This window comes from Triplophysa rosa, linkage group LG1, assembly GCF_024868665.1.
Source record: "Triplophysa rosa linkage group LG1, Trosa_1v2, whole genome shotgun sequence".
In the NCBI taxonomy this organism is placed as follows: Eukaryota; Metazoa; Chordata; class Actinopteri; order Cypriniformes; family Nemacheilidae; genus Triplophysa; species Triplophysa rosa.
The window spans coordinates 8264636-8277972 of NC_079890.1; the positions used below are offsets into that span (position 1 = coordinate 8264636).

The 13337-nt window shown below is 40.4% G+C and overlaps 1 protein-coding gene and 1 pseudogene across 1 annotated transcript; both read left to right on the plus strand.

Moving 5' to 3' along the window:
- Positions 1–1755: 1755 nt before the first annotated feature.
- Positions 1756–7194, plus strand: LOC130558010 (uncharacterized). The gene has a single exon (XM_057340204.1). The coding sequence runs from the start codon at positions 2208–2210 to the stop codon at positions 3075–3077; it is 870 nt and encodes a 289-aa protein (XP_057196187.1). The 5' UTR covers positions 1756–2207; the 3' UTR covers positions 3078–7194.
- A 4061-nt stretch (positions 7195–11255) lies between these two features.
- Positions 11256–11887, plus strand: LOC130551901 (snaclec macrovipecetin subunit beta-like; annotated as a pseudogene).
- The last annotated feature ends 1450 nt before the right edge of the window (positions 11888–13337 follow it).

Consider the following 13337-nt stretch of genomic DNA (forward strand, 5'->3'; position numbering starts at 1 on the left):
CTTGAATGAGCTGTAAACTGCAAGAGAACACACACACAACAGAACACACACGCGCGCGCGCGCACGCACGCACGCACGCACGCACGCACGCACGCACGCACGCACGCACGCACGCACAGTATTTTAAGATTTAATATGATCTGAAAATTATCTGAAACAACATTACATGGGGAGGTGGAGAATATATGTCAAAATATTAACAAATGACTCAAACTATACCAGAAGTTCGGTGTAAAAAAAAAGGTAACGTTAACATCAGGCCTAACATCAGTTTATCTCGCCTGCTATTTTACTGGAAAGGGTAGAAAACATGCGCTCAGGATTGGATTAAAATCCGATTGAATCACACCACCTCCTAGAAAGATAAAGACATTCCGTCCAAAAAGCTTTTACTCAAAAAGTTATTTACCAAATTAATTTTACTCAACGCTAATGACAATGTGCTGAAACTTGGCTTGCAAAAATCATTTCAGAATTAAAAACATCAAGCAAAGCAATCAACGAGTGGGACGGCCCACATTTGCCTGGGTCTATATGTCCAATGCAACTTTGTTGAGTAATTATTGTTGTGCCTCGTGTCTCATATAGTGAGACTGATATGTAACATCGGATGGCTAAATAGATATCACTCAGTGAACGTATAACCAACAACAACAAGATTATTAATTTTATGTTTGTCTTTATTTCAGTAATTTAGGTCTGCAGTGTTTACATCCACTGTAACAACACATTTTCATGTATTCCTCATGGTATGAAATTTTCAAATGTACCAATTGTTCTGTTAAGATGGAATTGTTATGAGTTATCAGTAGTTCAGCAGAAAATGGCTGATACTGCTGTGGTAATTTATGTCTGCAGTGTTTACACCCGCTGTAACAAAACATTTCCATGTATTCCTCAGACTTATCATCACTGCAGAAAATAAAAAGAAGAAAAGGTTCATCAGTATTTGTGTTGTCAATCTGAAGTTGGTGAGGATTGTGTGATTGCATAAAACTGTTATACTAGCAGGCTAAAGTTAGCACCTTTCCAAATCAACCACCCCACCTTTAAAATGAAAGAAAAATAATATTGTAGAATGTGTATGAATGCTATGTGACAGCAAATATAATGCAAATGATGTAAAATTAATATGTTTTTAAATGTTTACTTGCATCTGATGATGTCATAACTAACAGTTTTAACACTTGTTGGCTACACTCGTCTGAATCAGGGCTAAACCAAGCCATTGAAATTAGACTATACATATTATTTATATGTTGAACATGATGAGATATAGCATCAATCTCTGCGCTGACTGGCCAAAAATGACAATGAACCAGTCTTGACTATAAGTTGGTTACAAATAGCCAGTCTGAATAGGAGCTAAATCGTGGCATAGCAATAGCCGTCATTTTAACGTCTCTGTTAAGCATAGACCATATATAGTCCGGCAATGAATAACCCACTTCTAGCCCAAATAATCTTGAATTTGGTTACGCGTCATTTCTTTTTTTAACTTATATAATGTATGATATTCCATCATGTAAACAAAACCAATAGTGTTTAAGGCGTTTGGTTTAATTTCTTTGACATGTTTTGTGCGTAGCTACGATTTAGCTACAATTCAGACCGGCTATTTGTAGCCCACGTATAGTCAAGACTGGTTCATTTTCGTTCTTTGGCCAGTTAGCGCAAAGACTGTTGATGCATCTTATCATGTTCTGTATTTTAAAAATGTCAGCAAGATGTAGAGTCATTTCATTACATGGTCGATTTGTAGTCACGATTTAAGGTCTTTGCACATAGTCCGAAATTTTCGTATGCGTTTTTCGTATTTGCCTCTTTTTTTCGTGCTTCATCCTGCTTCCTGTTTCCTGTTTCCTGCATCGCTGCCGGCAGCTTGTTTGTATCAGTGCGCTTCCCACTTCGCTCTAATATTAGTGTATTTTATTATCGTTAATTATTATTGTCGTTGCTAACTTATCCTGATATCTCAATAACCCTGTTCCTGTTATTTACTTGGAAGAGTCTAAACCAAATGTGATAGTTAACTTAACGCCATTAGCATAGCAATAGCGTGTTAGCTTGCTTTCTGTTCACACTGTGGAATATCATCTTGCCTCTGGTTTGTCTTGTGTGCTAACTGTTTCTCTTTTTAAGCGAGTATACTACGATCCATCGAGCAACCTTGGTAAGTTGGAATTGCACTTCAAATTCGGTGAGTTATGGCTTCTATTCCTATTATTGTTACTTGCACCTCATGTCATATGTTTAGCTTAGCCTTCTCTGTCAGCTGCGAGGGCTTTATATGCGATAAATGCAGGGAAATAGTTAGGCTGACAGAGAAGATCTTAGAATTAGAGTCTCGCATCCAATCATTATCTGAGGTTAGTAAGAGTTTAACGACGATAGAAAACACTTTGGATGCGAGCAACATTAGCGCACACAGCTCGGTTCCGGTTGAAAATCCTCCGCAGCTGGGAAACTTCGTGACTGTGAGACGGCGTAGTCGCAGGACAAAACATCACTCGACCGTTCCGATTACAGTCTCGAACAGGTTTGCCCCGCTCAGTGACGCACCGACTGAGAAACCTGCTGAAAGTGCCCTAGTTATCGGTGATTCTATTGTTCGGAACGTTAACATAGAGGCACCAGCCACCATAGTCAAATGTTTACCGGGAGCCAGAGCGCCTGACATCAAGTCAAATTTAAATGTGCTGGCTAAGGCTAATCGTAAATTCAGTAAGATTGTCATTCACGTCGGCACAAATGATGTTCGACTCCGTCAATCGGAGATCACAAAAGATAACATTAAAGAGGTGTGTGAGCTCGCAAGCATGATGTCAGACACTGTAATATTCTCTGGCCCCCTCACTGCTTATCGTGGTGATGAGATTTATAGCAGATTATCATCACTAAATGGCTGGTTGTCTGAGTGGTGCCTGCAGAATGATATAGTTTTTATAAATAACTGGAAGAGTTTTGAGGGCAGACCTGACCTGTTGAAACGAGATGGTCTCCATCCCTCCTGGGCTGGGACTTCCATCCTGTCTAGAAATATGGCAAAAAGTCTTAATGCTAATGCTAAAACTTGACTCGCTGGGGCCCAGGTCAGGGAGCAGACAGTATGGCTTAACCAACTGTCTGCTTGCCGTCTCACGTCGCAGAATACACAAAATGTACAACATGTAGTAATCCGTTCTCCCAAACATCACAAAATAGAGACTGTGTCTGTCCCCCGGATTAGCAAACATAAAATAATGCGTAAACCTCTTGAAAGTAATTTAATAAACGTTAAACAAACTAAACATGAACAAAATACAGATAATCAACTGTTACGACTCGGATTGCTAAATATTAGATCTCTCTCTAATAAAGCACTTTTTGTTAACGATATGATAACAGATCATAAAATAGACATGCTCTGTTTGACAGAAACATGGCTAAAACCAGATGATTATATTGCTTTAAATGAATCTGTCCCCCAAGATTATTATTATAAACACGAGCCTCGTCTAAAAGGCAGAGGGGGAGGTGTCGCAGCACTTTACAATAACTCTCTTAGCATTTCCCAGAAGTCGAACTCTAAATATAATTCTTTTGAAGTCATGGTTCTTCATGTTTCAACACCTAATACTAAAGATAAAACACTTTTTAAATTGATTCTAGCTATTGTATATAGGCCTCCAGGGCACCACACAGATTTTATTAAAGAATTTGGTGGGTTCTTATCAGAACTAGTACTGGCCGCAGATAGACTCCTTGTCGTTGGTGACTTTAACATCCACGTAGATAACGTTACAGATGCCTTAGGAATGGCTTTCAAAGACACTCTTAACTCCATGGGCATTAGTCAACATGTGTCAGGACCCACTCACCTTCGTAATCATACTTTAGATTTAATACTGTCTTACGGTATAAATGTGGACGACGTTAAAATCCTTCAGCAGAGTGAAGACATTTCGGATCATTATCTGGTATTATGTTTGCTTCACTGGCCTACGGCTGCAAATAAAACTCATTGTTACAAATATGGTAGAACAATAACTTCAACTACCAAAGATGCGTTTCTCGATAATCTGCCCGAATTGTCTCAAATCATGAGAAATAACGTTGAAGATCTTGACATTACCACTGAAAATTTTAATTCCACCTTCTCGGTAACGCTAGACAAAGTTGCTCCACTACGTTTAAAGAAGATTAAAAATGGCAGCCCCACACCGTGGTATAATGAACACACTCAGGCTCTAAAGAAAGCGGCCCGAAAAATGGAGCGCAACTTTAAGAAAACTAAATTAGAGGTATTTCGTACAGCATGGAAGGATAGTATTCGAAAATACAGGAAAGCCCTAATAACTTCTAGATCCGCCTACTTTTCATCACTAATAGAAGAAAACCAGCACAATCCTAGGTTTTTATTTAACACGGTGGCTAAATTAACAAAAAATAAATCGTCAGTGACTTCTGATCCTGTATATCAGCATAGCAGTGATGAATTTATGAACTACTTCACATATAAAATCCAAGATATTAGAGAAAAAATTATAACAATGCAATCAGAAGTGAAACCCGCTGAACAAACTAACTACAGCGCCCTTAAGGAGAAAATGCAATTATTTTATACCGTAGATCAAGATGAGCTGTCTAAAATTATTAGATCATCTAAATCAACAACATGCATACTAGACCCTATACCTACAAATCTACTGAAAGAGATGCTCCCAGAAATTATAGATCCTCTTCTTGGTATTATTAACTCATCTCTGACATTAGGACATGTGCCTAAAGCATATAAGGTGGCTGTTATAAGGCCCCTTGTCAAAAAACCCCAACTCGACCCTAGAGAACTAAGGAACTACAGGCCTATATCGAATCTACCTTTCATATCTAAAGTTCTGGAAAAAGTAGTTTCAACTCAATTATGCTCCTTCCTCCAAAGGAATGACATCAATGAAGAATTCCAGTCTGGATTTAGAGCATGTCACAGTACAGAGACTGCTTTGATCAGAGTTACAAATGATCTGCTATTGGCGTCTGACCGAGGTTGTATCTCGTTATTGGTGCTGCTAGACCTTAGTGCTGCATTCGATACCATTGACCACAGCACACTCCTACATAGACTCGAAAATTATGTCGGCATTAAGGGAATAGCTTTGAAATGGTTTAAATCTTATTTATCTGACCGTTTTCAATTTGTAGCAATAAACAATGAGGTGTCACGCAAATCGCAAGTCCAGTACGGTGTACCACAGGGCTCAGTCTTAGGGCCTCTGCTCTTCGCATTATACATGCTACCTCTAGGAGATATAATAAAGCGACACGGAGTTAGCTTTCACTGTTATGCTGATGATACTCAACTTTATATTTCCTCGAAGCCTCATGAAACACAGCAGTTCCATCGAATAATGGAATGCATAGTCGATATAAAAAACTGGATGAGTAACAACTTTTTATTACTGAACTCGGACAAAACGGAAGTGTTACTTATTGGACCGAAAACTGCTATAAGTAACAACCAAGAATACTGTTTAACTATTGACGGATGTTCCATAAAACCCTCGTCGTCAGCAAAGAATCTTGGCGTTCTATTCGATAGTAATCTGTCATTTGAGAGCCACGTCGCCAACACCTGTAAAATTGCGTTTTTCCATCTTAAGAATATATCTAAACTACGTCATATGCTGTCAATCTCAGATGCAGAGAAGTTAATTCATGCATTCATGACATCAAGACTAGATTACTGTAATGCACTGTTAGGTGGTTGCCCTGCAGGCTTATTACAAAAACTCCAATTGGTCCAAAACGCGGCAGCTCGAGTTCTTACACGTACAAAAAAGTATGAACATATTAGCCCGGTTCTGTCAACCTTGCACTGGTTACCTATAAAGCATCGCGTTAACTTTAAAATCTTGCTTATTACCTATAAAGCCTTACATGGTTTAGCTCCTCAGTACTTGAATGAACTCCTTTTGTATTACAGTCCTTCACGTGCATTACGCTCTCAGGCGTCCTGTCAGTTGGTAATACCTAGAATTTCAAAATCAAGTGCAGGTGGTAGATCCTTTTCCTATCTAGCGCCTAAACTTTGGAATAGTCTTCCCTGCACTGTCCGGGAGGCAGACACACTCTGTCAGTTTAAATCTAGACTAAAGACGCATCTTTTTAATCTTGCATACACTACTCTTCCATAATATAAATCTTCAGAGGGTTTAGGCTGCATTAGTTAGATCAACCGGAACCAAAAACACAACTGATGTACTTGTTGCATCAAAGAGTACAGAACAGTACTCTACTCTCAGCCAGTCTTGTCTCATTGTTCCAAGGTTACCACAGCGAGCAGGATGCAGTTCATGGCCTGACCTGATGGTAGAGCGGAGAATGGGAAGTGGGGACCTGACAAGAGCTGAGATGATAGAGCTGGATAAAGAAGGACGCGGTCTCTTGACATGTCTTCACCACAAAATTTCAAATGCTATTAGATTATTAATGATAATCTTAAACTATAATTTATTTTATTATTAAGTTTATTTATTTTATTTAGCCTTGTTGTGCAAGTTCTCTGGAGCTTGTGCAGAGGCAGCAGCTTTTGCCAGAGGGGAACTGGAATCCCCTGGTTGGGCCTGGGTTCTCCTGAGGTTTTTTTTCTCGATTAGAGTTTTGGGTTCCTCGCCACCGTTTGCATACTGTTTTTGCACTATCTGCCTGACCGGGGGGGCTGCTTTAGAATCTTAAAGTTTTACTTAATTAATATTGCATATAGGAATTTATTATCTGTTATATTTGACCTGTGCTTCTCTCTCCTTTATCCTAAATGTGTGCTCTCACTGAGCGTGTGTGTGTGTGCGTACTTGTCTGTGTACGTACGTGTGTGTGTGTGTGTGTCTGTGTCTCTGTGTGTGTTGGTGTGTGTGCGTGTTGTGTGTGTGGAGTGTTTTGTGTGTGGGTGTGTCTGTCTTCTGTGTTTTCAACCTTTTCTTGTTTTTGCAGGTACAACTTTGATTGTTTTGCTTGTAGTCAATGTGTCTCATGTACAGCTGCTTTGTAACAATGAAAATTGTAAAAGCGCTATATAAATAAAGTTGAGTTGAGTTTTCCTTTTTGTTTATTGTCTTTTCTTTTTAATTTTCTTTTGGTGAAATTGTGTTTCTGCTTGCATACAGCTGTGACTCTTATCTGCTATAAATCCTTGTGATCTTTTAGAGGGTTTACCTTCATTAGTTACCTTCAAATTATTTATGAGTGTTTAATAAAAAGTTTATTATGATTGACTAGATATCAATGTCTCGTGGTCTTTGTGTTATAATGAAATCTGAACCTGTGTGTCTTGTATTTCTATTTCCCAGGTAGTCATACTGGGTGGCGTAGTCGCTAAAACTCACTTACACTCATGCTTGGCGGTCCGAGAGGTTGATCCTCCATGAGGTCTGCGTAACGTTCCCTTTTTTTTCCTCCGTTTACTCCCTTTTTCCCTTTCCCCCTACGGCTCTGGCCACATGAAGAAAGACACATAATCATCAGCTGTTTTTTAAAGAGAGTATGAGAGTCAGGCAAGCTGTTGATTTTAACGTGGTATTACTGAGTTTTCACAGAGGAGACATCAGCGGAGAAAGAAGAGAGGAGAGACTGATAGAGACAGAGGTCAGTAGGATCTTTAGATTTGCGCCACTTCCTCTCAGCAGACCTGAGCGTGACACGATGCTCACGGAGAACATCAGATAACCAGGGGGCAGAAGGGGATGCACGGGCTGGCCTAGATGTAAGAGGACATAAGCTGTCTAAGCAGGAAGTTAGTGTGGAGCAAAGAGTGTCGGTGGCACTGTTAGTATTCAACAGAGAGAGCTGTTCAGATGGAGGGAGCATGGCAGAGACCGCAGAGGATAAGCGGGAGGGAGAGAGTGTTCGTAGGTTGCACTGAAATGTGATCAGTGGGGAAGTATGTGTAGTGTCTGGAGAAGTTAGGTCGAGATCAAGAGTGATGAGGAAATGATCAGATCACACACAATGTTATAATAAGCACAATACCGGACAATGAATTCATAAAAACACAGGGCTTAAATACACAGGGAAAACATATTCAAAGGAAACAGGTGTACACTAATTAAAAACCATTGAAACAAATGAAGGAACACAGGCAAAAGGGAACACATGGAAACTAAACCAAAAGAGAACATGACATACAATGTGACACATATTAATATAAATTAAATTAAATATAAAGACCGATCAACAAACACAGACAGGAAGTTATCTTCCGTCCAGGCACGTGTGTCTGGTGAAACTGTGTAGGTTGTCCCCAAGAAGCTAAAATTATTAGTAACATTAACTGAATTGGTTTAGGTGAGAGTCTCAAAATGAGTGTACATCTTGAGAGTTTGTCAAGCAATTTCTTACACTTATACAAGGATGCAATCATAACTGGAAAATAATTGACAAAAAGGAGATTATTGAAATTGTTAGCAAATGGAAGAATAAAAAGTCATGACATTGGACACTGGAATGACATTGATATGGCTTTAATTAAGGAAATAATTGGTGCAATTGTTAAACTGTTTACTTATATTTGTAAAATGCCTTTCAAAACAGGGCTACTTCCAAGTAAAATTGCCAAAGTCATTCCATTATACAAAGCTGGAGAAAGAGAGCAATTTACTAATTAAAGGCTGTTGCCGTAATTCTCTCAGTTTTCTAAAATATTGAGAAAATTGGATGCTAAAAGAAGCATGATTTGTTAGTTGATAGTCAGTATAGATTTAGGTTTATGCAGTGGGAGTATTTATTTATTTGAAAATTATTTATTTTAAATTGATCACAGTCTATTAACAAACTGCATCTGTGTCTGGACAATTCAGGAAATCCACAACTGCAATCCATTTCTAGTTGGACTGCTGGAGGCTTGGAGAATCATTAGGGATTTTTGCACCCGTGATGTAATGCAACAGCCAACTTAGTGCGATTTACAAGTTAAATTAGAGATTCAAAAGCACTGTTACTTTGACAATGCAGACATTGCCTTTAGCCATGAATCTGCAAATGAACAACCCAAAACAATCCAAACAGTGGTTTATCAAAGTAGCCAATTAATTCAATAGCTAATATAACTGTATTCTAATTCATGGATCAATAACATTTTTTTTAATAACTTTAATTTTAGCATGGTGATAGAAAAGAAGACCCATGTGAACATTTTAACACATCCTCAAGACTTTTGAGATGTAGCACCTCAAAATGGGCCTGCCTTTGCATCTCCTACCGCTGTTGTTGGGTTTCATTTCCTTCCTGTCGCTACTGTTGGAGCAGCATCTCTTACAAAGGGATCGCAGGATTCTCTGAGCGTCATCTCTTGTTTTGGTGCATTTATATTCCTCCACAAGGCTTGAAATGGGAAGAGAGAGAGCTCCATTCCCGTACAGCCCTATGTTGAGGCATCTTGGTAGCCCAAGCCATTTCCTCACTTGTGTACTCACCAATCTCTCCCGGTTATTGGCATGAGACACCGTGAGCTCATACATTGAAATTGGCCACATCAGGTGGCAACAAGCCAAATTGGAAGCACCAGAGATTCAGCTTCCCAGGAAGAGCTGTATTGTTTATTTTTTTTAGTCCAATGGCTGTCTCTTGCCTGAGTTGTTCCACCTGTTCGGCGTCTTTAAGGTCTGTGGTGTACCACCGTCCAAGGCTTTTCATGGGCTTTTCCATGACCCTCGGTATGGGCTCACCCTTCATACGGAACCTGTCATTGGTAAGCCTGCCCTTGACAATAGAAATGCTGCGGGATTTGCTTGGTTTGACCTCCATTTGTGCCCAACTAATGTTCTTCTGGAGCTTATCCAGCAGCCACTTTGTACATGCTTTGGTTGTTGTGATGGTTGTCATGTCATCCATGTATGCCCTGATTGGAGGTAGGCGCAACCTATTTTTCAAGCGCTCTCTTCCAACCACCCAACACGATGCCCGGATTATTATTTCCATTGCCATTGTGAAAGCCAGTGGTGAAATTGTGCAACTTGCCATTATGCCAACCTCCAGCTGTTGCCACGCGGTGGTACTATCCTGTGTGGTAATACAAAATTGCCGATCCTGAAAAAATGCCGTAATCAGCTTTGTTACCTGATCTGGAACATGGAAGAAGTCCAAGGCTGTCCACAGCAGGTCATGGCACTGATACAAAGGCATTGGCAAGATCTAGAAAAACCACATGCAGGTCTTTCTTCTCCTTTTATGTCATTTGCAACCGGTGCCATATGATGTTAGCATGTTCCAAACATCCAGAGAAACCCTCTATGCCTGCCTTCTGCACGTCTCTTCAGAAATCCTGAGAGTCTATTGGCCACAATGCTGAAGAAAATCTTACCTTCCACATTCAATAGGCTAATTTGGCGAAACTGGTCAATAGTTGAGGAGTTTTCTCCTTGGGGGTCAGTGTGCCTCCTGCCCTTCTCCAGACCTTTGGTATCACCTGCTTTTTCCATGCCACAGCCATTAATCTCCAAAGATACCTCAACACCCCAGGGGCTTTCTTGTAAAGCCTGTATGGTATACCGTTGGGTCCAGTAGCTGAAGCTGATCTTGCCCGTTTTACTGCTCACTCAACTTCGCTCCATTTAGGGGGCCTTGTGTGCATCTGGTGTTCTGGTAGCTGAATTGGTGGCATGTCCTCTGGAATGAAGATTGGCTCATGCCTCTGATTGAATACATTTTCCGTAGGTGATCATCATTATCTGTTATACGTACTTTAAAGGTCCCAGTTTTCTCCTTGCTAAAGATGCTACTGACGAACTCGGTCCTGGTTCGCTCCTTCTTCTTATGTTGCTTTCTCAAGCTCTCTGCTCTTCGCAACGAGGCCAGGCGACTTTTAATATCGCCTTGTAGTGCCTCTAGGCCCTTCCTTTCCTCTTCTGTGGCCTTCGTCCACTGTTTCCTCAGGCTCCTCCTTTCTCTGACAAGTCTTTCGATTTCTTTTTGTCTCCTGGACTTAGGTCAGACCGTCGTCTCCTTCTGTGACCTTGGGTTCTTGCTTTTCACTCCAAATCTCTCCACCCCATAGGTGTAGATGATCCCCCCATATTCTCCAGTTTTCTTTTGACATCTCCGTTTTGGCCTGCTAAAAGCTGGACGAGATCCGAGTCAATGGTTGCCTATTCTTTATTGCAGGATTAAGGCCCGTAACTGCATCTCCGTAGTTTCTGTCCTGTTGTTCCAACTTCTGCTGTGCTGATCTCTTGGTTCTTTGTCATTTCCATTCCGAGGTCTGTTGCCATGTGATCCACCGATGATACTACAATGATGGCCTGTCTACTGTCAGTGGTCCAGATCTTCAAACACTCTCTAATAATCCTGAAGTTATATATGCTCTTTATTCAATTGGACTTTACGCAGATAAAAACCTAAGGAAATGGTCTGCAGGCGAGCAGGCAGCAATTAATGATTGGGCCAATGGAGAACCAACTGCAGATCACGATAAATGTGGTTTTGTCTATAAATTTACTTCTGAAGTGTATGATAATGATTGCACTTGGACTTTACCATTTTATTGTATGGATGATTATGAGCTGATCCTGGTCAAGCAGGACAACACATGGGAAGAAGCACTGGACTACTGCAGACAACACTACATTGATCTGGCCATTCTGAGCTCAGAGGAGATAATGGCAGATGCAAATATTGCTAGCACTGAAGCTCAGACAGATGTTGTGTGGACTGGTGGTTTGTGTTTTTATCAGGCCAATGGTTCTGGGTAAATGGAGAGGATCTTCAATATAAGGCCTGGTCTGTGGAGGGAGAGCTCCAGTGCCCTGCTATGAAACAGCGCTGTGGAGTTTATCATAGACAAGAGATGGGCTGGAAGCCCAAAGACTGTGAGAGGAAGCTCAACTTTCTCTGTGTCAAGAAGTTTAATGTTCATTAAATCTTATACTGCTGGCAGATAACTGGGTGACTACAGCATCTATAATAATTCCGTAATGAAAGAAGTAATTGCCAAATAAAAAGTAATTTATTTGATAAGATTTTATCTGCTTAACATGATGATCATTAAATCATAATTATGCTAAAGGTAAGGTTTTTAATAGACAATAAAACTCTTTTTATAGCATTTTATTACATTACAATTATTTGCACATGTTAGCTAAATGTAATTTGATGTTACTACTGTATATAACTGGCCATTTGTGTGGCAATGTTTATTTTATCCACTTGGTTATATTACAGATGTTTTTGAGTTGTATGTGGTTAGCCTATTATCAAGTAAAAAATAAACACATTTAAGTGACACATAGTGCAATTAGAGCTTTCTTATTTTGCTACATCATTTGGTTCTGTTCTAATTAGCTGGAGAACTTAAGCAATAAGACACTTTAAGGGATAGTTCAGCCCAAAATAAAAATTCTGTCATCATTTACTCACCTTCGAGTTGTTCCAAATCTGTATACATTTCTTTGTTCCGATGAACACAGAGAATGCTTATAACCAAACAGTTCTTGGGCCCCATTGACTACCAGAGAAAATAATTATATATATTTTTGTTCTGTTGAACACAAAAGAAGATATTTTGAAGAATGTAGGACAGCAAACAGTTCTGGGGCACTTTTGACTAGCGTTGTAATTTTTCCTAGTACGGTAGTCAATGGGGTCCAAGAACTGTTTGGTTACAAGCATTCGTCCAAATACCTTTCTCTGTGTTCAACTAAACAAATACATTTTACAGGGTTGGAACAACTAGAGAGTGAGTGAATGATGACAGAATGTTCATTTTGGGTGAACTATCCTGTCTGCGTTAGTGTACCAGCTCGCGCAACCCCCTCTTGTCCCTGGCTGTCTGACATCCTCCGTGAACAACGGAGTACACTCAGGGCGGCTGAAAGGAAATGGCGCAAGACCAATAATCCTGCTGACCTAAGGGACTACCAGTCACTACTCTCCTCTTTCTCTGCTAGTGTTACCACAGCTAAAACGTCTTTCTATACCACCAAGGTGAGCAATGCACCTAACACTCGGCAGCTTTTCAAGACATTTAACTCTCTTCTTTGCCCCCTCCCCCGCCCACTTCATCTTTGACTGCGGAGGACTTCGCTGTATTTTTCACTGAGAAAACATCATCGATGAGCAAACAATTCTCAGCACCTCAGACCTCAGTACACACTACCCTCACTTCAAACACTGAACTCTCCTTTCACCCCACTGACTGACACTGAAGTCACCAGACTTCTCTCCAGCCACACCACCACCTGTCCCCTTGACCCAATCCCCTCCCATCTCCTTCAGGCCATATCCAGCACACTCACACATGCACTCTCACACACATCATCAATACCTCCTTCCTCACAGGCACTTTTCCATCCACATTCAAACAGGCCCAG

Bases quoted from the DNA above. Each gene is read 5' to 3' on its own strand.
- LOC130558010 (XM_057340204.1), top strand. From the start codon at position 2,208: ATGGCTTCTATTCCTATTATTGTTACTTGCACCTCATGTCATATGTTT.